The sequence below is a fragment of the Schistocerca gregaria genome, chromosome 1 (assembly GCF_023897955.1).
Source record: "Schistocerca gregaria isolate iqSchGreg1 chromosome 1, iqSchGreg1.2, whole genome shotgun sequence".
Lineage (NCBI taxonomy): Eukaryota > Metazoa > Arthropoda > Insecta > Orthoptera > Acrididae > Schistocerca > Schistocerca gregaria.
Genome location: NC_064920.1, coordinates 1,073,689,102 through 1,073,716,590, shown reverse-complemented (window position 1 = coordinate 1,073,716,590; position 27,489 = coordinate 1,073,689,102). Strand labels below are relative to the sequence as shown.

General features: G+C 42.6%; 1 protein-coding gene across 1 annotated transcript in view; it reads left to right on the top strand.

Annotated features, from left to right (window-relative positions):
* The window catches only part of LOC126288932 (Down syndrome cell adhesion molecule-like protein Dscam2), a 412,211-nt gene that overhangs the window by 171,016 nt on the left and 213,706 nt on the right, over positions 1-27,489 (top strand). The window contains exons 4-6 of the mRNA XM_049984899.1: positions 2,922-3,075; positions 13,434-13,585; positions 18,286-18,564. Coding sequence (XP_049840856.1) covers positions 2,922-3,075; positions 13,434-13,585; positions 18,286-18,564 — 585 coding nt within the window. The remainder of the gene's footprint in view (positions 1-2,921; positions 3,076-13,433; positions 13,586-18,285; positions 18,565-27,489) is intronic.

Here is a 27,489-nt window from a genome sequence, read left to right as displayed (position 1 = left end):
AATAAAACACATAAAATGTCGTATGTAAAAGAAAAAGACCAAAATTACTGAAGAAACATCACTACAGTAACATCAGTTCATCCGAATACACATCAGCAGTCCCCAAGGCAGGCGGTAACTCGCAGTAAGGTCGGAGCTCTTGCCCTTGTTGCTGGCGCGGCTGCTGCCCCCATCGACCGCTGCAACTGGGCACCTTTGTCATGGTTCACTGACTACGCTATGTGAGTACCGAGAAGCAGGAGCAAAATTTATTTCGCATCCAAATTGTACATTTCCGAACAGGGGTGCCTTATCAAAACTTTATTTATTTAGCTCTCTCCAGAACCCTACAAGCGTGTAATAGAAATTGTATACCCTGTATATTAAATTTTATAATCCTTAATTAATCAACATAAAAAACATACATTTCAAACATTGTGATTATCAAACGGAAATCTGAACTTTCACCAAAGATTTGTACACTAACTGAATCAGAAAACCGCAAGAATTTTATTCCACTTTTAAACGTTTAATAATTGGCGCATATGCAATTTAGATATGCATAACGTATGCTTAGCATAACGTATGCTTAGAAAACAATACGTCTTAGTTCTCAGATATTCTACTCCCTCGGGAAAGGTACATTAACTCGCGAAATTAGAGCTGCATATTGCCAACAATACATCCTGACAATGTTGCCTGCCAGTATTGCTGGCCACAAGAGTTCCAGCGTTGCCCGACAATTTTTATGGCAGTAAATCTCAGTATGTTTAGTAAGGACGCATAATGGCCGCGAAATGGACGAAAACTAGCTAGTGGAAGTGGGTGCAGCTCCCTGCATATTCATTCCTCGAGGGAAAAAGTCCGTAAGGAAAAGAGAAACCAAGCTTTGTGAATGCGGTCTTTTTTGAGTGAGAAAACTACTTCCGAAACTTTAACTCGTGAACTGATCCCGGATGCATATATTTCCCAGGATGATAAACTGGGCAACAGAACGAGACTGGCTATAGCCTTTCGGTTTTTGGCTACTAGAGGTTCATAAAAAAGTTTGATGTACTTCTTTAATGTGTAACCTACTTTCCATCGACATGCGTCTTAGTACCATATGTTTGCAAAGTTTTGGTGGAAGGGCTTACAGAAATCATTAAAGTAGTTTGAAATAACAATTAAATGCTTATGTAGATTTTTACTGTGGTTTGCTAGTACAGTGACAGAACCATGAATTTCATTAACGCGATACAGAGTTATGGGAAGCGAAAATTAAAATACCAAAAACCATAATAAAAAAAAGTCAGTTGGCAATTTTCTGACGATGAACATGGAAAACAACGGTTAACGCTTCAGAAAAGTTTGGACGCCTTTACGTACCGTACTAGAATACAATCACGGCTCATCACTGCAAATCATCTACTACAACGGTAGGAGCTAAAATGCCCTGGATTTTGAACTTGTTTTTCCATAGCTCTCTCCACTGATATATGTGTGATGTTTATGGAATTCATTGTTGTCTCGTTCGCCCACTTCTAGATTCCCATAGGCAACAAACAGAGAGCCGCAACATCTTTCGAACTGAAGTGAAATGATGTTGTTTCATTGGCTTAGATTACTTTACTCGGCACTGCACGCTCTCCTCGCGAGAAACAGGAATTCCTTCGGGTCCTTGAGCTTTGTTGAATTTTAACGATTTCAGCTGTTTCTGAACACCTCAACGTACACTATGTGTAGCTCTTTGTTCACGTGAAGTGTTAAGTGCTATTGACAAGGGATTTCAGATAAGTTCCGTATTTCTGGAATTCCGGAAGGATTTTGACACTGTACCACACAAGCGGCTCGTAGTGAAATTGCGTGCTTATGGAATATCATCTCAGTTATGTGACCGGATTTGTGATTCCCTGTCAGAGGGGTCACATTTCGTAGTAACTGACGGAAAGTCATCGAGTAAAACAGAAGTGATTTCTGGCGTTCCCCAAGGAAGTGTTATAGGCCCTTTGCTGTTCCTAACCTATACAAACGATTTGGGAGACAATCTCAGCAACCGTCTTCGGCTGTTTGCAGATTACGCTGTCGTTTATCGACTAATAAAGTCATCAGAAGATTCAAACCGATTTAGAAAAGATATTTGAATGGTGCGAAAAGTGGCAGTTGACCTTAAATAACGAACTGTGTGAGGTCATCCACATGAGTGCTAAAAGAAACTCGTTAAACTTCGGTTACACGATAAATCAGTCTAACCTAAAAGCCGAAAATTCAACTGAAAACAATTACGAACAACTTAAATTGGAAGGAAAACACAGAAAATGTTGTGGGGAAGGCTAACCAAAGACTGCGTTTTATTGGCAGGACACTTAGAAAATGTAACATACCTACTAAGGAGACGGCCTACACTACGCTTGTCTGTACACTTTTAGAATACTGCTGCGCGGTGTGGGATCCTTATCAGATAGGACTGACGGAGTACATAGAAATATTTCAAAGAAAGGCAGCACGTTCTGTACTATCGCGAAATATGGGAGAGAGTGTCGCAAAAATGATACAGGATTAGGGCTGGACATCATTAAAAGAAAGGCGTGTTTCGTTTCGAGGGATTCTTCTCACGAAATTCCAATCACCAACTTCCTCCTCCGAATGCTAAAATATTTTGTTGACACCGACCTACATAGGGTGAAACGTTCGCCACGATAAAAATAAGGGAAATTCGAGCTCGTACGGAAAGACATAGGTGTTCATTCTCTCGGCGCTCCAAACGAGATTGGGATAATAGAGAATTGTTAAGGTGGTCCGATGAGCCCTCTGCCAGGCACTTAAATGTGATTTGCAGGGTATCCATGTAGGTGTAGGTGTGGCGTTTTTGCGACAGTGTCGCCTTGTCCCAATGTGTAGAAGAAGCAAAACAGATAAAATTAGTGCAGATACCTCGATCGCCCGACATGGTGACATTTCAGACACGGTGCCGGAGCTGCAGTGGACGTTCGTGGAGCAGGCGCTGAGCCCCGGGCCCCCGGTGTCGCTGCGCTGCGCCGCAGCCGGCAGCCCGCCCGCGCAGTTCATCTGGAGGCTGGACGGACGCCCCCTGAACGCCGCCCGGCTGGGACACAGGTGAGCTACCCTACTGCCTGCATTACAACGCGAGTATTGGATTATACACTGATCAGCCAGGACATTACGTCCACCTACCTAACAGCCGGTATGTCCACCTCTGGCACGAATAACAGCGGCGACGTGTGGTGGCGTGGAAGCAGTGGGGCCTTGTGAGGTCGCTGGAGAGAGTTGGCACCACATCTGCACACACAATTCCGGGGAAGGGGCGACGAGATCTGACTCCACGTTCAGGCATAATCCAGATGTGTTCGATCGGTTTCAGATCTGTTGAGTTGGGAGGGTCAGCACATGAATTGGATCTGGCTGCTGTTTTCCTCGAATCACTCCATCACACTTGTGGCCTTCTGACACGGCACATTATCTTGCTGAAAAATGCCACTACCGTCGGGAAACATGATCGTCATGAAGGGGTGTACGTAGTAAGCAACCAGTATACGATACTCTTTTGCCGCCATGATGCCTTTCACGAGTTTCTCTGGACCCATGGATGCCCACGTGAATGATCCACAGAGTATAATGGAGCCGCCACCAGCTTGTTTCTAGTATAGGTGTCAAGGGACAGATTCACGCCCTTCCATCGGCGTGATGAAGAAGGTATTGGGATCCATCAAACCATGCAGCATTCTACCATTGCGCCAAGGTCCAGTATCGATGGTCACGCGCCCATTTCAGTAGTAACTGCCGATGTCGTGGTGTTAAACGTAGATCACTATGAGAAGATGCTTTGCCCCATTGCAAGCTTCGGAAATTTTACGTTCAAGTAACTACATTTACTTGAGCCATTTTGTTATCGAAACTTACTCCAACTCCCTTACGATTAATTCGTTTCTTTTGTTTATTTTCGTTGTACATCGTCACTGGAAATGTGAACTAATTTACATGTGTAAATGTCCAACTGTTTCCAGTCATTAGATTACAGTCGTTTTCAACGAAAGGAATTCTAAACAGGATACAAAATAGCTTCATACATCGAAAATACTGCTGAGCGTCAACTTTTTTAAACATGCACCTTAGAAAAGTTAAATAATCCCCTCTTGCAAGTGAAAGGAGAAACTTTATAAGATAAAAAAATTTATTTGATAAAAAAAGGATCTCTCTTTTGCGTCTTCTTCTGTCCCCCACCCCCTCCTCCAACGTGTACAATCGCAAGATATTTCATTGACATTCAGTGCTCCTCACCCCATAGTCAACCAAGATACCTAAAGAAGGGCACCAATATGTTCATAGCTTCTTGTAAAAACAACTCAGTACAAATGTAACTTACTCAGACTTACAAATAAGGCAAAGAAGCACGAATTATGTTGCTGCTGGACCATGAAGTTGTTTTTGTATGTCAGGTGGAAATTTAAGTTCAGGGGTACACTATTTGTTAAGAAGTGTCATGAATTGCACAATTTATTGATAGCAGAAATCTCTCAGAACAATGTGTGTTGGTCAACTACCGCCAATAGTTTCACATTTTCGTGTGTCAGAGAGGGAGACACCACTATTATGAGTATGCCTGCAACAGACCTGGCGTTCGCCGTGCCTAGCTGACGTGGCGTCACGAACAAGCACCGAGGCCTTCCTTTGAGTCGGTGTTAATTTATACAGCTAGTGGTTCGTTGGTGATAATGTTCTGGCTGACCAGTGTAAGTATTGCATGAAAGTGCAGCTATAGCATAACATTCACAGCACGAAACGGTTGTAGGAATTAATGTTGTGGCCGTCTGCTAGCACCAGAGCCCATCGATACAACCTGTCACAGTATGTGCGAGAAGTGTTTATCACGACCATGGCTGACTGACGAGCTGCGACACAGTGGGGACGAAGCGCGGTGCGGCCGCTGGGAGCCCTGGCTTACAGGTGGACACTGCTGGCAAAAATTGCAAACTGGAATCGTCAAGTGACAGATACGGAGTAATACTCACTCACGCTGCGCTGCTATACCTCTGGATGTGGATATCTTTTCAATAAAAGAAAATTTGGGTTTTCTGTGTGTTAGGTTATTATTAAGACGACGATTAAACGATTCGTGGCCGTATACAGTTTGCTTTCAGTCTTATATTACAGTGATAACTGTTTTGCTTTTTGTTTTAGCACTTTTTTCCAGTCTGACCTTTCTCTTAAGAAGAAAGACAAAAGTCCCTCAGACTCCTAACTAAGGTACGAGCATATGGGATTGGTGCCCAAGTATGTGAGTGGCTCGAAGACCTCTTAAGTAATAGAACCCAGTACGTTGTCCTCGATGGTGAGTGTTCATCGGAGGTGAGGGTATCATCTGGAGTGTCCCAGGGAAGTGTGGTAGGTCCGCTGTTGTTTTCTATCTACATAAATGATCTTTTGGGTAGGGTGGACAGCAATGTGCGGCTGTTTGCTGATGATACTGTGGTGTACGGGAAGGCGTCGTCGTTGAGTGACTGTAGGAGGATACAAGATGACTTGAACAGGTTTTGTGATTGGTGTAAAGAATGGCAGCTAACTCTAAATATAGATAAATGTAAATTAATGCACATGAATAGCAAAAAGAATCCTGTAATGTTTTAATATTCTATTAGTAGTGTAGCGCTTGACACAGTCACGTCTATTAAATGTTTGGGCGTAACATTGCAGAGAGAGATGAAGTGGGACCAGCATGTAATGGCAGTTGTGGGGAAGGCGGATAGTCGTCTTCGGTTCATTGGTAGAATTTTGGGAAGCTGTGGTTCATCTGTAAAGGAAATCGCTTATAAACCACTAATACGACCTTTTCTGGAGTACTGCTCGAGCGTTTGGGATCCCTATCAGGTCGGATTGAGGGAGGACATAGAAGCAATTCAGAGGCGGGCTGCTATATTTGTTACTGGTAGGTTTGATCATCACGTGACTGTTATGGAAATGCTTCAGGAAATCGGGTGGAAGTCTCTGGAGGAAGGGAGGCGTTTTTTTCGTGAATCGCTACTGAGGAAATTTAGAGAACCAGCAATTGAGGCTGACTGCAGTACAATGTTACTGCTGCCAATTTACATTTCGCGGAAAGACCACAAAGATAAGATAAGAGAGATTAGGGCTCCTATAGAGGCATATAGGCAGTCATTTTTCCCTCGTTTTGTTTGGGAGTGGAACAAGGAGAGAAGACGCTAGTTGTGGTACGAGGTACCCTCCGCCACACACCGTATCGTGGATTGCGGAGTATGTATGTAGACGTAGATGGACATTGGGGGGGGGGGGCGGGGGGGGGAGGGGCACTCTTATCATTACTGACCGGCGTAAAAGACTACCTATACAGGGCTTTACAGGAAGATGTTTTAAAAATTTCGGCACATTCATCTTCGCTAACGTGAAAAACAGTTCTTCTACTGAACAAGTACTCGTAACTCTTACAATACGCATTTTAGATGCCATATTTACTGAACACTTTTCTCTTCTTTTGGTGCAAGGAAACGGTCCCAAAATTTTTGTAACGTCATTCTGAAACACACCGTATATTTTAAGACTGCGCTTAATGCCATACCTTTGCTAATGCAGGGCGAAAAAGTTATGTAATGTTTCCCCACATTATTATTTTAACTACGTACTTTGATTGTTTTGATCGTATGACGACCTGAGGAAGGTACTGTTTCCTGAAACCGTTAGCCAGTAGGCAAAATAAAGGAAATTGTGACTATAGACTACAATAAATACCTCTTATTGCCTATGCTACAACCTGGCGCCACTAGGAGGGGCTGATTATTAGCAAGAAATACAGAACCTGTTTACATAAGTTCTCAAAAACCAACAGCCCCTAGTCGCACTCTAAGAAGCCCTAGTAAAAATCTCTCAGGACAGAGGAACCCTCCAAATTTCCGATAAGTTTTCTGATTCCAGATAGCGAATAATAGCAGCCCAAGTAATTCCACAGAGAAGTATTCGGGATCAGTCTCGATGAAGAGAAAGCTAGTATACAATAGTATTAATTAGTGCAAGAGGGCCAGTGGAAAGGTTACAGAACTAGTCTCTCTTAAGGACTTGATAATGCCCAAACAGTACTAATAACAGAATACTGGTTAAACCAAGTGTCAATACCAATGACATTCTAATTTGTGGTTGGTAACTACAGTGGTAAGGAGAAAATATGAAATGCAGTAAATGAAGCAGGCAAAAAGGAATACAAACGTCTCAAAAATGAGATCCACAGAAGTGCAAAATGTCTAAGCAGGGATGGCTAGAGGACAAACGTAAGGATGTAGAGGCTTATCTCAAGAGGAGTAAGATAGATACTGCCTACAGGAAAATTGAAGAGACCTTTGGAGATAAGAGAACCATTTGTACGAACATCAAGAGCTCAGATGGAAACCCAGTTCTAAGCAAAAAAGGGAAAGCAGAAAGGTGGAAGGAGTATATAGAGGGTCTATACAAGGGCGATGTACTTGAGGACAATATTGTGGAAATGGAAGAGGATGTAGATGAGGATGAAATGGGAGATACGATACTGCGTGAAGAGTTTGACAGATCACTGAAAGGCCTGAGTCGAAACAAGGCCCCCGGAGTAGACAACATTCCATTGGAACTACTGACGGCCTTGGGAGAGCCAGTCCTGACAAAACTCTACCGTCTGGTGAGCAAGGTGTATGAAACAGGCGAAATACCCTCAGACTTCAAGAAGAACATAATAATTCCAATCCCAAAGAAAAAAGGTGTTGACAGATGTGAAAATTACCGAACAATCAGTCTAATAAGCCACAGCTGCAAAATCCTAACACGAATTCTTTACAGACGAATGGAAAAACTAGTAGAAGCCGACCTCGGGGAAGATCAGTTTGGATTCCGTAGAAATACTGGAACACGTGAGGCAATACTGACCTTACGATTTATCTTAGAAGAAATATTAAGGAAAGGCAAACCTACGTTTCTAGCATTTATAGACTTAGAGGAAGCTTTTGACAATGTTGACTGGAATACTCTCTTTCAAATTCTAAAGGTGGCAGGGGTAAAATACAGGGAGTGAAAGGCTATTTACAATTAGTACAGAAACCAGATGGCAGTTATAAGAGTCGAGGGACATGAAAGGGAAGCAGTTGTTGGGAAGGGGGTAAGACAGGGTTGTAGCCTCTCCCCGATGTTATTCAATCTGGTTATTGAGCAAGCAATAAAGGAAACAAAAGAAAAGTTCGGAGTAGGTATTAAAATCTATGGAGAAGAAATAAAAACTTTGAGGTTCGCCGATGACATCGTAATTCTGTCAGAGACAGCAAAGGACTTGGAAGAGCAGCTGAACGGAATGGACAGTGTGTTGAAAGGAGGATATAAGATGAACATCAACAAAAGCAAAACGAGGATAATGGAAGGTAGTCGAATTAAGTCGGGTGATGCTGAGGGAATTAGATTAGGAAATGAGACACTTAAAGTAGTAAAGGAGTTTTGCTATTTGGGGAGCAAAATAACTGATGGTGGTCGAAATAGAGAGGATATAAAATGTAGACTGGCGATGGCAAGGGAAGCATTTCTGAAGAAGAGAAATTTGTTAACATCGAATATAGATTTAAGTGTCAGGAAGTCATTTCTGAAAGTATTTGTATGGAGTGTAGCCATGTATGGAAGTGAAACATGTACAATAAATAGTTTGGACAAGAAGAGAATAGAAGCTTTCGAAATGCGGTACTACAGAAGAATGCTGAAGGTTAGATGGGTAGATCACATAACTAACGAGGAGGTATTGAGTAGGATTGGGGAGAACAGACGTTTGTGGCACAACTTGAGTAGAAGAAGGGATCGGTTGGTAGGACATGTTCTGAGGCATCAAGGGATCACCAATTTAGTATTGGAGGGCAGGGTGGAGGGTAAAAATCATAGAGGGAGACCAAGAGATGAATACACTAAGCAGATTCAGAAGGATGTAGGTTGCAGTAGGTACTGGGAGACGAAGAGGCTTGCACAGGATAGAGTGGCATGGAGAGCTGCATCAAACCAGTCTCAGGACTGAAGACCACAACAACATCAACTACTACTGTGGTGAGTTAAAACATGATGACCATATGCTTAATAGCATGTCGGTCCACCTTTGGAATACAATCGAGCAGCGCTTCTGCTTAATATACGAGAGTTGAATGAAAAGTAATGTCTCCGCCTTCATTAATTTGGTTTCGATGGAAATATTTTAATAAATCAAGCGCAGAAAATAATCCTTAGAATGTGATCTTTAATTACCAATATTCACTTTTCCACATAATCACCAGCCAATTGGATACATTGCTGCCAACGATGAATAAGTTTTCTGAAGCCGTCACGGAAGAAGTGCTTCCGCAACCATAGTCTCACAGTCGTAATGGTGTAATCGCATTTCGTCTCGTGTCACAATTGAATGGAGAAAGGCGTCACCTTCATTCTCGTAATACGAGAGGAGTTCCTGGCAAATTTCAAGTCTGTGCACCTTCATTTCAGGAGTCAGCATCTGTGGTACCCATCGTGCACAGATCTTCCGATAGCCAGGCAAAGCAGTAATGTGACCCACACGTTATTGTGAAATGCCTATTGTGCTTGCAGTATCTCTCTGCGTGATACGACGATCATTTTGAATCAATGTGACTACATTTTTCTTGTGAAACTCGGTGGTTGCTGTCACAGACCGTCCAACTCTTTGTTTGTCACGCAGGTGAGATGTTCCCGCCTCAACATCTTTAAACTTATTCGACCAATGACGCACAGTACTCACATCAACACAGTCACCATAAACTGCTTTCATTCTCTGATGAATCTCCTGTGGCGTGACACCTTCTGCTATCAAGAATTCAATGACTGCACGTTGCTTAAACCGCATTGACCGACCGTCTGCGCAGGGTTCCATACTTTACACCGTAACAATACTACCGTTCAATGCTAAGGCTTCCCGCCAACTGGAGCTGTAGAGGAGAGGCTACGGAACAAGTCACTTCCTACCGCATACCAATGCTGCCAACTGTCGAAGAGTTACGAAAGGGGAGGCATTTTTTTCAGTCAGCCCTCGTAGATCCGACAAATCCTTGGTAGCTCTATGATTTATGGCACCATATGTCTACGCACATGCCACGAAATTCCCATAAATTACAGGTCGTTGGTCTGTGGGCGAGGAGTTTGCGCTCGATACAATCCCAAATGGTTTGTGGCCCTAGATGTCTATGTACAGGACACACAGTGCCACAAATTAAATTATAATTAAATTATATATAAATTATATTACATATATTTATTTATTATATTATATTAATATATTATATAATTGATAATTAATATATAATAATATATAATTAATAATATATTATATAATATAATAAATATTAATTATTTTATGTAAATTATATATAAATTAAAATTTAATTATAGGCCGTTGGTTTTTGGGTGTCGATTTGGCGCCAGATAGCATCCGAGAAGTGTTCCATCGGATTCAGATCAGGAGAATTCGATGGCGAAGACATCCACCTGAGTTCAGTAACATGCAATTAGAAGCGCTGTAGCACGATTGTGGCTGTGTGATACTGACAATTATCCTACTGGAAGATCCTAAAAAAATGGTTCAAACGGCTCTGAGCACTATGGGACTTAACTACTGTGGTCATCAGTCCCCTAGAACTTAAACCTAACTAACCTAAGGACATCACACACATCCATGCCCGAGGCAGGATTCGAACCTGCGACCGTAGCAGTCGCGCGGTTCCGGACTGCGCGCCTAGAACCGCGAGACCACCGCGGCCGGCCGGAAGATCCTATCCACGTCGGGGAAGATATCAGACATGAAGGGGTGCAGATGGTACACAAAAACTTTTACTTTTTGAATAGTGCAGGTGAGGGTCTTCCTCCCTCCCTCAGGTCCCCCCTCCCCCCCCCCCCCCCCCGCCCCTTATCCTCACACTGTCCTTACCAGCTTGCGTCCGCTATGTGGTGCACGTTTCGAGCAGAAAATTACGTCTTTTAACACCACCGTCAAATTTGTGAGGCCGGTATCTGTCATTAATGGGCGAAATGGAATCATAGCTTGGAGACTGTGGCCAGTTCAATTACGGTTCCTCGCTGCATTTAAGTTTGCAAAACGCTTCGTGATGATCGGCAGTTAATCTCTGGGACGCTGTAGCAAATTGAAAGTGAGTAAATGGCAGAATACTAATTGTATTCGGCCATTGCCTCTTCGCGCCACGATCCGTTACGCTCGTATTGGTCGTTGGCTGTAACAGTAAAACATTAAAATATTTCGTGTACCTTATTCCTAGGAGCGTTGGAACTTAAACATTTGCAACTATTTATTCACAACCGATACAAAAGAGTTTCATGTTTGCACCTGTTACTGTCCGTCAAAATAGTCACCAGCGTTGTGTAGAACCCGTTTCCAGCGATGTGGAAGGCGTAGTATACCTTTAGCAGAGCCTGTTCTGTTGATGGTGCGTATGGAGCGGTCTTCTGCCTCGTTATGATAAGACCATCACAGTCGTACACGACTTTAGACCGCTCCATTCGCACCAACAGAACAGGCTAATTTAACGGTATACTACGCCTTCCACATCGCTGGCAACGGGTTTTACACAACGCTGGTGACTACTTTGAAGGACAGTAACAGGTGCAAACATGTAACTCTTTTTTATCAGTTGTGAAAAAAAAATTGCCACTATTTAAGTTCCAACCCTCGTATTAGCAGAACACTTAAAACGAGAACTCATGAGACTTAACTAATTTACATAAATTTAGTTGCAAATGCCCCATGCATTTGCCTACACAAAAGAAAGATAAATTAATGATAAGCAAGGAACGCAGATACAGTGTGTCGCATCAGTACAAAGTGAGAGAAAGATCGGAACAGGAACGGTCTTCACTTGCCTTCTAAAACAAAAGAAGGATTACAATCGAGATCTTCGGGCCGAACGGAGTAGGAAAGTAAATCTTCTCTGTAGAGAGAGAGTAATATGGGCTCAAAAATCTATACTTAGTTACTGAAGCATTGCATGGACACACCCACGTAATTTTGTGTAAATTTACTGTCGTAAAAACCACAATCGTTCGCCGGGATGACGGCGTATCTGGACACAACCATCGACATGGTGTAACAAAAAGCGAGTCCTTCCGTCCAGGTGCCACGTTTCCATAGACCGACACCGAGTGAGAGGGCGCAGTGTTTAGCACACGCACACTGGACTCGCATTTGGGAGCCCGACGGTTAAAACCCGCGTCCGGCCATCCTAAGTTAGGCTTTCCGTCATTTTCCTAAAATCGCTTCAGGAAGATTCTGGGAAGGTTCATTTGAGAGGACACGAAAGAATAAGGGTCAAAGATGTTGGGAAGTGTTGCACTTTGAGTTTTTCCTAACACGACTATATATTCTTCCACCACACGTATCGAATTACACAGTCGATATGACGAAAGGAAGAAATCTATCACAGCTTGGAAAATCGTTCAATATCGTCTGCAGAGAGTTGTCTGTTGCCAGAAACGCGTCATTCATCCTATTGCGAGACATACTACAGTTTTCTTAAAGAAACAGATGAAATGGGGATCTCGTAAAGACTTTGTTGTACAGGGTGGTCAGAAATAGACTGAAAAGTTTTCAAGGGTGTTGCAGTGGAGTCTGTGCAGGGAACTAATTGTTAACAAAAATTCAATACATTGCGTTGTTTCCGAGTTATTTAGCACTGAAGATAACAAATAAGGTAGTTGTGCGTAAAAATTCAAGCACTTGTACACATTAAAATGCGGTAATGCACAGACATCTGTAGGTCCATGAGTTACCACTTGTTAAATGCTCTACCATTTAAAATGTGCTTTATGCGTATTTAATAAATTTGAGCTAGCTAAGCTAAAGCTACATTTGTTCGATTTGAGGAAAGCAAACGACGAATATGTTTGGCGACACCGCCTCTTGGAGGGTCTTTGAACTTGCGCGCGCGACGTTCCGATGCGCTGTCTTCAATGCTAAGTAACTCGGGAGCGGAGCAACGTATCGAATTTTTTTCTTAACAGTTATTTTTCACCACAACGTCCCCTGCTGCAACATCCTTGCAAGCTTGGCAGACTGTTTCTGACCATTCTGTGTTATTCTTTTTGTGGGAACTCTTCCCCAACTCTTAGAGAGTGTGAATGTGCTGTGTCTATAGAACAGTACGGGTATACACTAAAGGCTGTAGAACTTTGACTACAGCCAAGAAGAATATGTAAAAATTTTCCTGTCAAGAAACTTAAATGAATGCTTTTAAATGAGCAGCGACCACTGCCACAAATGTTTTAAGGGCTGGAGTTAGGCAGTTACTGAATCTATCTATGTAATGCAATATCCATTTGTGAAGGTCTGTAAATTTTAATACGATAATTTCGTTCCAGTAATTCAATTGGGACTAAACTGCATCTCCATTGTTTTTCGAGTCAAGGAGCTGCTTGATTCATGTGTTCCTCTATTGTTGTAGGTATACGATTGGCCAGTACGTGGATCAGAGAGGTGACGTCATCAGCCATGTAAACATATCCTCCGTGCGTGTACAAGATGGTGGACTGTACAGCTGCAGTGCTACCAACTCCATGGGCACTGTATCCCACGAGGCCAGACTCAACGTTTATGGTCAGTATTGGACATTAGTAATTTCAGTATTAGAACAATAAGAGCACTCTAATATGAACGTAGTTTCATTTCAATATAGTAAGTTTTCTTTGAATCATTTGCAAGCAGGAAGAATTTTCTCTATCTCCTATGCTATGTTAATCTAAAGTATAAGTTGTTTTGAGACGTTGTTTTTACGCAATGGGATGAAATAAGCATATCTGTCATTAAGAAGCCAACAACTGTCCTGTTAAATGTCAGGAGACTAGCCGGACGCCAGTATCTTGTGTAAACACTTGAATGTGACTAGAAAAATCTGCGTCAAAATATCGTGGAGGCAAGTTACCGACATCCAATAGTCCACCGAGTGGGATATATAACGAGGGCAGTTGGATCTGGGTCGCATTATGAGCAATTGTTATTTCATCGTGAGGAACTGGGCCCAATCCATGAGAAACTAGGCAAACTTTAAGTAAACTGAGTCGATATCAATTACTTATGTGTATATTGGTTCATGCCACTGTAGTTTAAGATTCAAATAGCCGAACTAAAACTACAAACGTTTGCCGCTGAAGTAATTTACAGCCTACCACTTGCACCTAAGTATTTTATGTAATTTCAGCCACTGCATATCTTGTTAGTCTATGGTCAGTCCACGTTTACGAATGTATAACATGCGTACAATTTATGGAGAAGTATTAACATCAAAATCAATAACAGATGGATCTGAATATGATCCTATATAAGCGATGATTTGAAGATGCGAGCTGTGTTCATTTGCTACTAAACAAAAGAACAGGTAGTTTACAGACGTGACAAAACCTTCACTTTTCGTCGAATGACCAGTTACCAGCTGTTTATGCTCCAGTATTAATGTAACATCTGATTAATGATGGCACATTACACCTGAGAATGGCCCGTTTCTGACAGAAATTCATTGTTTAGTAAAGTGACAACACAGCTGAATGCAAAACCACTATTTTCCAAAAATTTCTAGAAGCTGGAAATCATTGCTTCCTCAAAATTATATGAACATCGTTAACATTAGTTACTATTTTATGGCCGATGGCAAGTTATTGAAACTGTGTGTTCCTGCAGAATGGACAGCTTTTGCGTGAAAGGATATAATAACAAGTCTTTTCCAGGTCCTTTTCCTGACTGGCTTCGCCTAAACTTGATTGATTTGTCAATTTTAAACTCCGTTTTTAAGTTTCGTCACTCTTGGATTATTTTTTCTAAGACACTATTGAAAGGTAATGGAAAGATTCCATGGACTTACCTCACACCTTCTTAATTTCAATTAGTTCCGAAATTTCTATCCGGGATAGTAACTTAGATTTTATACCATATAGTGTTTCACTACTATCTGCTTTGTTTTTGACATCTAGCTCTTGTTCTTCCAGAATTTGGAAGAGTCATAAGCTTTTCTTAAAATCTGCTGAGATACAGAATACTTTGTTGTTACAGATGTTTTGATGTTTACGAATTAGTTTCAGAACTAAAATTTGTTATGGACAAGATGTACTTAGTTAAAATGAACATGATATTAGTCAGAATAACATTCAAATTATTGTTGTGCTCGCTCTAGGAGACTTTGAGATGTACTTTCTTTTGTATGGGAAGGGTGAAGGAAGATCCTACAATTGTTATGGTCAGTTCCGTCTCCATTTTTGTGTACTGGTTGTATCAATGAAGTTTTCCAGCTATCCAGAATTTTCTCAATTTGCCAAATGTTTTACATGATCAGTGTATTTTGTTTGAAGATTTTTAGGCCAGCTTATTTAAGAAGTTCTGCACCAAGTCCGTCTTAACCAGATGGTTTATTATTCTGTAACCATTCAATTATGTAGCTATTTTATCCACATTTGTTGCTTGTGAATCTGGATCTATTTTTGGGGAACTTCTGATGGAAATCTTTCTGTGGGCTTAGATCAATTTAGAATCTTTTTAAAATACCTGCAATGTTCTCTGCAGTTTCTTGGTTGTTAAGTGTAAATTGCCCATTTCTTTCTTGAAGCACAGTAGTTTTTGGGCAGGCACCCATTTAGCTTTGTTTTAAATGTTTCATAAAAATTCTTGGAAGGTTGCCAGGAGAGCATCATGCGCATTTTTCTGGTTTGCTATTATTTCGTGTTGTGAGTGCATTGTGTCTGGATTTTACTGCCTGTTCATCCCACCAAGCGTGTTTTTTCTGCCTTTGTGAAGGATTACTGCCATCGTTTTGCTTAAATTTTGAGGTCTTAGTTCCACTCTGGTCCACTTTGTGTCAATATTTGCCCTTTGCATTCTTGAACACATACAATTTTCTAGTGATACAGGTACGACGTTGCATGATGATCAGTTTGGAATTCACTGCAATCTTGTTTGGTGACCGCCATGTTCTTCGTTTAGAGTGTTTTTTCAACGAGTTGACATAATCCTGATGTTAAAATTTCTCTATACTTCTGCCAGCCTTTTTCCTTTCTATCTGTTCGTTTGTGCCCAGGGAATTCACTATCTGTTCCCCTGCATTTTCTTTTTTTACCTAATTGGATTAAATCGCCCATTTAAATTTTCAAATGATTTCTTAGAATGTTGAAAATTTTGTACCACCTCCCATGACTTATTTGCTTTTTTCAGAATTTAATTTCTTGGTTGATTGGAATACGTGCATTAAAATATTACCAAGTACATTTTACTTGCATATTTCAATAAATCGTTAATAAACTGTTGCTCATAGGCTTCACTTCATTTATGGAACTAGAATGTTTTCAGAAACTGTGAATATAACACCTAGATGGACTGTATATTTAAAGATTCTTTTATGTATATTGCTTGTGAATAGTCTATAATTTGCAATATCCAAGTTGTTTTCATCTGTCTGTCTTCTTTCTTGTATGCCTAAAATTTACATATATATTTTTTCTTAAATTGTTTTTTCTGACTTGAAGTGATCCCCTGGCATAATGAGTCAGTTAATGTTGTTTGTGCCAAAGAAAGTTTTAATTTTGGTCTTGAACTGGCCAGATGACTTCAGTTTCCCCTGATTAGGGATATGGTATCTAAGCTTAGTCTCCCTAAAATTAGGCTAGTTTCGCTGATGACGGAGGATTTCTTACCTCCTGGGGTAGTTTTGTGATTACTAAAACTATCCATTGCTGTAGTCTGAATTACAGAGTTGAATCTGTGGAAAAAAAAGCTAAGTGAGTGTGACTCGAGAAGCTGGTTTAAGCCAGGCTGCACCTCTCCAACACACACTGAACGCATTGCTTGGTCCACGACAGACGCAAACAAAACATTCTTGTCATTTTTTAATATTGCTGAAGAAGGGTCATTAATGTAGACAAAAAAACGTAAGGGACCTAATAAATAACATTGTGCGATATCACATGTGTTTAGTTCAGTGACGACTGATATCCCAATACAAGACTGTTTTCTAGTGACACCCTATGTTGTAGGTATGATATGAACGATTTTGCGTTATTTCTTGTTATACTATAATATTCTAATTTACTTAAAAGGATCTTGTCGGGTACACAGACCATAGAATATACCAGTAGCCTGTATTTAATTGTCTACCTATCCAGTGCATTCTCGCTGTTCATTGTAAATAGCCTTATCAGTATCGGAGTCCTTTAGAAATCCATGTTGTGATTTTGAGACTGTATTATTTGTATCAAGATGCTTTCCGATCACTTAGTGACAACAGCAAAAAGTCTCTGATCTTACGTAGTAACGTAATAATGTGATAGCACAGGATCGATCTGAAACGAGGAAAACTGAAAGAAGGAAAATACCTGATGCAGAGGAAAGAACTCAGTGCTCATGGGAATGAGCATGAATTACATGGTAATATTGTACAAGAAGTAAAATGACATGGACATATCACAAAGTTTTCAACTCATGCGCCGGCCGCTGGTTGCCGAGCGGTTCTGGGCGCTTCATTTCCGAACCACGCGACCGCTGCGGTGGCAGGTTCGAATCCTGCCTCAGGCATGGATGCGTGTGATGTCCTTAGGTTAGTTAGGTTTAAGTAGTTCTAAGTTCTAGGGGACTGATGATGGTGCAAATGGTTCAAATGGCTCTGAGCACTATGCGACTTAACATCTGTGGTCATCAGTCGCCTAGAACTTAGAACTAATTAAACCTAACTAACCTAAGGACATCACACACATCCATGCCCGAGGCAGGATTCGAACCTGCGACCGTAGCAGTCGCGCGGTTCCGGACTGCGCGCCTAGAACCTCGAGACCACCGCGGCCGGCGTGACTGATGACCTTGGATGTTAAGTCCCATAGTGCTCAGAGCCATTTGAACCATTTTTGAACTCATGCAAACAATGAAACAGTGTATTTTCCATTCATCATGGAGCCAGTATATTATATAAAATTTTTAAATGTTTAGAAAGTTAGTAGACTACACTTGCAACGGTAATGAGGTCGATTCCCTATCATTCTGTTACTTATCACTTCCTTCGCCTCTGGCAATGATTGTTACTGCGAAAAGTGCCTAGTTGCACCGTTCATGTTAAACAGTAAGCCGTATTATTACTGGCTTGGTAAGTCTGTTCAGGCTTCGGCGGTGGAGGGGGCGGAGGGAGGGGGTGGGGGTAAAGGCAAACCACCCATATAGGACCATATCTGGTGAAGCACTATACTGTTCAAACCAACCTTCGAGTGGATGACACCTTTACCTTTTAGTCCTATGGTACACTGTTAATCAAACATTTGTAATGTCTGTAGGTCCTCCTTACGTTCGCCCTTCCGCGGGCCCGGTGCGAGCCGTGGAGTCTGGACAGGTGACGCTACGTTGCCCGTACGCTGGCTACCCAATCAGCGGCGTCTCCTGGGAGCGACGTGGCAGCCCTCTAGCGGCTGACCTGCGACACGAGCTGCGCGACGGTGGCGCCTCGCTGCGGCTGTTGCGCGTAGATGCCGCTGCTGACGCCGGCGCCTACGTCTGCAAAGTGAGAGGCGCCAGCGGAGACGTTGCACGCGGGGAAGTCCTGCTCTCCGTCACCAGTGAGTGCTGCCAACTTCTGCTCGCAACTGAAGGCTGCAGGGGTGACAATACAGTAGATTACGACGCCAAAGAGTTGATGCGAATTTCGAAAACACGGCTAAAATTCACAACTCAGTCAGTATATCTACAGTTAAAGTGCTGTTTTGTCATTACAGATAAGAATCTAAGTTATTGCGGATCCGGACTGCAATTCGACAAAGATACTAGATTCTCGAATGAAAAACAGCCCACAGTTGCACTAAATTACTTTTATTTTAAACCTTGACCATGGTTTCTGCTATAATAATATAGCCTTCTTCAGAAGTCATACACACTGACAAATGAGAAATATCTTAGTCCAGCAGCTGCGTCAAGACCAATACAATAACTTCAACAGACATAAGTCTGTTTCGAACATAAGTGGAATTACAAATGGCACCGTATGTCCTCCGCCACCACCTCTGTTATACTGGGCCAAGGAGGAAGGGTATATTATTATAGCAGAAACCACGGTCAAGGTTTAAAATAAACGTAATTTAGTGCAACTGTGGGCTGTTTTACATTCGAGACAATTTGTAACGGTTGCTGTTGTCGCTGACATGAAAATAATACTCAGTTCAACTTTCGTTGATATGTCCAATAATTCAAATTCTCTTTGAGGCTCTCTTGACGATATCTCTCTATTTTCTCAACAATAAAAAAAGGATACATTAGTTGGAGGACTTAAAAAACTAATCATTGAAATAATTAGCTTCAAACTGATACTGCGATGGAACATCCACTCATTGCTAACCATCACATGCAGTTTATTTGATATATAATTTTTCAACAACATGAAAATCTCTGTCTTTTAAACTTCACTGTGACGTCAAATGAGGTAACGAAATATATATTAAAAACGTTCATACTTCCCCAGCTATCCATTAGATATTGATTAATGCCCAGTTTGTATAAATCGTGACCAGTAACTCAATTTTCGGTGTTTCACGACGAATTTATCTCAGAAAACGAATATGGCAAAATGACATGGAATACATAACTTATCGCACGATTTTCGTAATGATTTTTGATTGTTTCACTCATTTGCAACTACTAATGATAATTAAGGAAAACAATTGTTAATATATGAGTAAAGAATTGAATGGGGACTCATATTTAATTATGTACATCCAACAAAACCTCCATTTTAAAATTTTAGGATCTGAATACATAGAACTGATATTTTTGGCTTGAAAGAGCCGCTACTGTCTTTGAGCATTACAGGAAGGTACTCCATCTAAGTAAAATACGACAATCAGATTAAGCTTTTGACTATTCATGTGAACGGTACTTGATAGTGCAAATATTACTACATCCATCCTGCTAGCTCATGCTACGTAAATATAAAGTTTGTAATTTTGATCTCGATGTTGGAATGCTAACCAATTTTGTGCCTCCTTGAGGTTCATCTAGCTCCAGGTGCAATGATTGTGTACCAGGTGGTATCGCTGACAATTTTCTTCTACTTGTCTGGTTACAGAGTAGATTTTGCCGTCAGATGCTCTGTGTACAAACGGATGTGATGAGGAAACTTCCTTGACAACCTGCTGTGATCTGCCGATTACTGATTACAACAGAAGTGTTGAATTACACGTCCAACATTCAAACATCGATAATTTTTTCATGTGAGCATATCTGTACTACAGACACGTCTGATCATTAAAATAGATGAATGGGAGTACAATCCTGATCAGTTACTATACACATCAAAAAATGTTTTGCACCACCTGGGTGCCGAGAGATCCTGAACCTGTACAGTAAATTGGAACAGAGATCAACATAAACATCATTTTCACCCTTTCATTGCTCATGAAAACCACACATTGCATGTTGTACCACCATACAGCGAGACCTTCAGAGATGGTGGTCCAGATTGCTGTACACAACGGTACCGCTAATACCCAGTAGCACATACTCTTGCACTGATGCATGCCTCTATTCGTCGTGACATATTACCCCCAAGTTCATCAAGGTACTGTTGGTACATATTATCCCACTCCTCAACGGCGATTCGGCGTAGATCCCTCAGAGTGGTTGTTGGGTCACGTCATCCATAAACAGCCCTTTTCAATCTACCCCAGGCATGTTAGATAGGGTTTATGCTTGGAGAACTTGTTGGCCACTCTAGTCGAGCGATGTCGGTATCCTGAAGGAAGTCATGTGGACGATGGAGGCGCGAATTGTCATCCATGATGACGACTGCCTCGCCGATATGCTGTCGATATGGTTACACTATCGCTCGGAGGATGGCATTCACGTATGGTACAGCCGTTACGGCGGCTTCCGTGGCCACCAGCGGTGTACATCGGCCCCAGATAAAGCCACCCCAAAACAGCAGGAAACCCACCTTGCTGCACTCGTTGGATGGTATGTCTAAGGCGTTCAGCCTGACCGGTTTGCCTCCAGACACGTCTCCGACGATTGTCTGTTTGAAGGCATATGCGACACTCGTCGGTGAAGGGAAGGAGATGTCAATCCTGAGCGGCCCATTCGGCATGTCGTTGGGTCGATAAGTATCGCGCCGCACGGTGTCGTGGTTACAAAGATGGACCTCGCCGTGGACGTCGGGAGTGAAGTTGGGCATCATGCAGCCTGCTGCGCACCGTTTGAATCGTAACACGACGTCCTGTGGCTGCACGAAAAGCATTATTCAACATGGTGGCGTTGCTGTCAGGGTTCCTCCGAGCCATAATCCCTAGGTAGCGGTCATCCACTACAGTAATAGCAAGGCATGACATCGACAGTTCCTGTCTCTCTGTATCTCCTCCATGTCAGAACAACACCGTTTTGGTTCACTCCGAGATGCCTGGACACTTCACTTGTTGAGAGTTCTTCCTGGCAGAAAGTAAAAATGCGGACGCAGTCGAACCGCGGTATTGACCTTCTAGGCATGGTTGAACTACAGACAACACGAGCCGTGTACCTCCTTCTTGGTGGAATGACTGGAGCTGATATGTTGACGGACCCCCTCCGTCTACTAGGCGCTGCTCATGCACGGTTGTATACATCTTTGGGCGGGTTTTGTGACATCTCTGAACGGTCAAAGTGACTCTGTCTGTGATACAATATGCGCAGCAATCATCTATCTTCAGGAGCTCTGGGAACCGCGCTAATGCAAAACATTTTTTGATTTGTGAATTATACATGTACTGTATAGTTAACATTGTTGCGTAGTCACAACATACAGGTAGATATTAGTATCGCAGTGGCACATTTAAAACAGATCAGAGGCACTAAGATGAATGTTCACTCTCCTACGGTTAATACCTCCTTGTAACAAATCAGGTCCTTATGTACAAGGCTTTCAACGTGTGAACACAGCTGTTTCCATGGCAAAATTTGCTGTGCATGGCAATCTTTGTGGTTTCCAGACGACTGTGAGCATTTAACTACAAGAGGCGATCAAAAAGTTTCAGTTTGAATGCCGTACGGTCCAGAATCGGTACGTCAGTCAGGGAAAATCGCCATGAGCATTGAGGCAATCTTCCCACCGACGGACCAGGTTGAAGATACCTGTTTCATGAAACACCATGTTCTCCTGCGTGAAGAAGTCTGTAACTGATTGCTGCACCTCCCGGTCCGACAGGAATCGTCGACCGCTCAAGGGCTCTTCTAAGAAACTGAAGGCGTGTCAGTCGCATGGGAAGAGATCAGGAATATACACTACTTGCAATTAAAATTGCTACACCAAGCAGAAATGCAGAAGATAGACGGGTATGCATTGGACAAATATATTATACTAGAACTGATATGTGGTAACATTTTCATGCGATTTGGGTGCTTAGATCCTGAGAAATCAGTACCCAGGACAACCACTGGCCGTAATAACTGCCCTGACAGGCCTGAGCATTGAGTCAAACAGAGCTTGGATGGCGTGTACAGGTACAGCTGCCCATGATGCTTCAACACGATACCACAGTTCTTCACGAGTAGTAACTGGCGTATTGTGACGAGCCAGTTGTTCGGCCACAATTAACCAGACGTTTTCAGTTGGTGACTGTGCTGGCCACGGCAGAGTCGAACATTTTCTGTATCCAGAAAGGCCCTACAGGACCTTCAACATGAGGTCGTCCATTATCCTGCTGAAATGTAGGGTTTCGCAGGGATCGAATGGGGGGTAGAGCCACGGGTCGTAAAACATCTGAAATGTAATGTCCACTGTGCAAAGTGCCGTTAATGAAAACAAGAGGTGACCGACACGTGTAACCAATGGCACCCCATACCATCACGCAGGGTGATACGCCAGTACGGCGATGACGAATACACGCTTCCAATGTGCGTTCACCGCGATGTCGCCAGACATAGATGCGACCATCATGATGCTGTAAACAGAACCTGGATTCATCCGAAAAAATGACGTTTTGCCATTCGTGCACCCAGGTTCGTCGTTGAATTCACTATCGCAGGCGCTCCTGTCAAGGGCAACCGCAGCCACGGTCTCCGAGTTGATAGTCCATGCTGCTGCAAACGTCGTCGGACTGTTCGTGCAGATGGTTGTTATCTTGCAAACGTCCCCATCTGTTTACTCAGGGATCGAGACGTGGCTGCAATATCCATTACAGCCATGCAGATAAGATGCCAGTCATCTCGACTGCTAGTGATGCGATGCCGTTGGGATCCAGCACGGCGTTCCGTATTACCCCTCCTGAACCCACCGATTCCATATTCTGCTAACATTCATTGGATCTCGACCAACACGAGCAGCAAGTCGCGATACGAAAAACCGCAATCGTGATAGGCTACAATCCGACCTTTATCAAAGTCGGAAACGTGATAGTACGCATTTCTCCTCCAAGAAATGAATGACAAAATGTTGGTCCTGTTCCAAAGCATTGTGTAATAAGGTCGCCGTAGTTCACTCTGACATTTTTAAAGTACGCATTTTGATAGGCACAAATGCCACACTAACTCACTTCTTACATGTCGCACTAAGTTGCACGTAAGCCGCACGAACGCCCTCAAACAAACTTTTTGGTCGCACCTTGTAAATAACAAATTGTTCAATGTTTATGTTATCATTAGAAGCCTCCCTTCTGCAGATGCAGTTTTAAATGTACGAGGAGCAGCCAAAAAATAAATTAGTAAATAAAAAATAGCAAGCTGGAGGCCCGTGAACAGAAGCTTGTACTATTATTTTAAAGGTTTCCTAGCACAGTTGAGGCACTTGTCCCACTGCGACACAACACGGTGCAAGGTTGTCTCGTAAAATTGCTGAGGCTGCTTTGTGGACCAGTTCTGAACCTCGCCCGAGGTGAATCGTTTGCCTCTCAGAGTCTTCTTTGGTGAGACTTGACCGGACTGAGAACGTTCCATTTCAATGTCTGCAAGAGCTCCTTTGCTTTAAGCGATCTTGAATTATCGTGAAGCAGAATGACCCAATGGGTGAGCTGCCCCGATCGTTTCGATTTGATCGCTTTCGAGAGGGTGGTCAAAGTCTGTATCACTGTGCATTCATCGTTATCCCGTGCTGCAGAAGTTCTGCAAAAACATGGCCTTCCGGTCAAAGAAGAATGTGAACATAAACTTTCGCGCTCCATTTATACGGCTCTGGATTTTTTGAGTGGCAGCGACCCTGCGTGCTTCCAGTGCCTGGTGTTTTGACTCGGGTCTCGTCTCCAGTGGCGACTCGTGACACGAACTCATTCCCTTCCTTGGCACAGCGCTGCATAAGTTCAAGACAGATATGCTTCCTGTGTTAGGTGAAGACTGTGAAGCACTCATTGGGCTCACACTTTGCGAAATTTCAGTTTGACATTAATACTGGCTATCCGATTTCTGCGACAATGGCTGTTACCGTAACTCGCCTGTCTTCAATAATGAGGGTCCCCCTCTCCCCTGCCGGACAATGTCATCTGTAATGGGATGTGGCATTCCGGACCATACATCAGCGACCACCGACATACGAGAGGCGTTTGAAAAGCCCATGCAAAAATAAAAACTACTTACGTGTTTGGAGTAAACCTTTTTTAATTTTCGATGTAGTCTCCTTTTACAGTTAAACACGTAGTCCAACGCTGTTTTAATTTGTTGATCCCCTCCGAATAATAGGAATTGTCCAAGTGTGCAAAATAGCTATTAGTTGCTGCAATCACCTCCTCGTTTGAACAAAATCTTTGTCCCACCGCCAGTTCTTCAAATTGGGGAACAAATAGTAGTCCGGGGGAGCCAAGTCTGGAGAATAGGGTGGGGGGGGGGGGGGGATGTGAAACGAATTGGAATCCTATTTCCGTTAATTTTGCGACCACAACTGCTGAGGTGTGTGCTGGTGCATTGTCGTGATGGAAAAGGACTTTTTTGTGGCCCAATCACCGGCGTTTCTCTTGCAGCTCGGTTTTCAAACGGTCCAATAGCGATTATAATATGCACCTGTAATATTTTCACTCTTTTACAGATAGTCGATGAGGATTATCCCTTGCGAATCCCAAAAGTCATTCGCCATAACCTTTCCGGCCGAAGGAATGGTCTTCGCCTTTTTTGGTGCAGATTCTCCTTTGGTAACATTGTTTACATTGTTGTTTGGTCTCTGTAGTATAATAATGTACCCATGTTTCATCCACAGTGACGGAACGACGCTTAAAGTCCAGCGGATTCTCTCTGAACAGCAGCAAACCATCCTTGCAACACTTCACACGATTCCGTTTTTGGTCAAGCGTGAGCAATCACGGAACCCATCTTGCGGATAGCTTTCTCATGTCCAGATGTTTATGCAAAATATTATGTACCCATTCACTCGAGATGCCCACAGCATTAGCAATCTCATGCACCTTGACTCTTCTGTCATCCATCACCATATCATGGATTTTATCAATGATTTCTGGAATCGTAACCTCCACAGGGCGTCCAGAACGTTCACCATTACCAAAAATTTTGAAACCACTTATAAACTATTCTGATCGAAGGTGCAGAGTCACCGTAATATTTATGAAGCTTCTCTTTAGTTTCCTGAGGCGTTTTGCCTGTCATAAAGTAATGTTTAATCACCACAGGAAATTCTTTTTCGTCCATTTTTTGACAATCACTGGACTTCCTTGATTTACACGAATGCCAACCACAAAGAAATAGACCAATATGGTTGAAACTTGACACGCGTTCTTTCCAAAAATGCTACTAACTAAACATCACCTCGATACGCGCCGGTGGTGCCACCTCTGGGACTTTGCACGGAGTTCCCAAATGCCCCTCGTATGCCTTTCCCTGAATCACTTGCGACACACCTTGACATTTGCAACAGACATGCACTGCTCTCCGTTCACTTGAGATATTCTTCGATGAATCTCTATTCTCTGCAGTCCTTTTACTGTCAGGAAATGTACAACTCCCATTTGCTCTTCTTTTGAAGCCTCCATTTAACTTTTCTGTTCAGCACGAGTGACTGCAGTGGATGGTCGATGCGTACACGTGCTCAGTCCGTCGTTATATCGGTATACGCCTGTCTCCATCCAACAGCGATCTCGTGGCATCGGCGGTCTTATAAGGATCGCACCTTATTCTGCAGCCAACGACATTACGATCCTTTCAGCGATTTTCATTTTGCAGCGTCCAGTTCCTTTCTTTTTGATTCCTCTTTATGAGAGTTATATAACACTGTCGTATTTGGCGGGTTAGGGAATGAGAGGTGGTGCCGTAAGATTCCTGATCACCAGTCTTTGTGCCACTTATAAACCTCTTCACAGTGTCTCACGAAGTGCGGGCGTCTGACATTGGTGACGGGATCCGTCCGTAGGATGGAAACGTGAAGTTCGGCGGCCCCTTTATTATTCGATAGGAGCACGCTTTGTACCTGAACAGAGCTTCCTCTCCCTTCCCTTTATCCATAACAATATGAACCGAACACTGTACTGTATAAGAACTAATCAGTCATCCACACGACACTGATACACGCATGAGACTTCATAAACAGTCAGATAGAGGCAACAAACCTTCTCTAGCAGGAACTTGTGAAGAGCAGCGATGCAGGATTCCTGCATCTCTTCCCCAATACCGTTCCCTAACTAGAGAACTACGTTGACTTGAATGAAGTCTTACATAGACCAGACGCGTTTTCCTTATTGAAAGCATCCTCAGTGGTCAGTTTCTTGGCTTCTACACTATTTCCAAGGGTTCTTCCATAAACAGACGTCCAATTTTTAGCACACTTCACTGCACTGACACACGGTATTCTCTCGTTTTCGTTTTATTATCTATTCACATTCGCCCTGTGTACCTTGCTTTGACTGCGCGGACTGCATTGAAAACAAAGTAAACAGGAGGTCATAAAATTTTGGCTTATAAGTGTAAATGTCCTATTGACAACCGTACAGGCTTCAAACACATCCTTTTTGTAGTACTATGGATATGTAGTGGAGTTAACTCGGGCGATGCTGAGGGAATTAGATTAGGAAATGACACACTTAAAGTAGTAAAGGAGTTTTGCTATTTGGGAAGCAAAATAATTGATAATGGTCGAAGTAGAGAGGATTTACAATGTAGACTGGCAGTGGCGAAAAAAGCGTTTCTGAAGAAGAGAAATTTGTTAACATTGAGTATAGATTTAAATGTCAGGAAGTCATTTCTGAAAGTATTTGTATGGAGTGTAGCCATGTATGGAAGTGAAACATGGACGATAAGTAGTTTGGACAAGAATAGAATAGAAGCATTCGAAATGTGGTGCTACAGAAGAATGCTGAAGATTAGATGGGTAGATCATATAACTAATGAGGAGGTACTGAATAGAATTGGGGAGAAGAGGAGTTTGTGGCACAACTTGACTTGAAGAAGGGATCGGTTAAAAAGGACATGTTCTGAGGCATCAAGGGATCACCAATTTAGCATTGGAGGGCAGCGTGGAGGGTAAAAATCGTAGAGGGAGACCAAGAGATGAATACACTAAGCAGATTCAGAAGGATGTAGGCTGCAGTACGTACTGG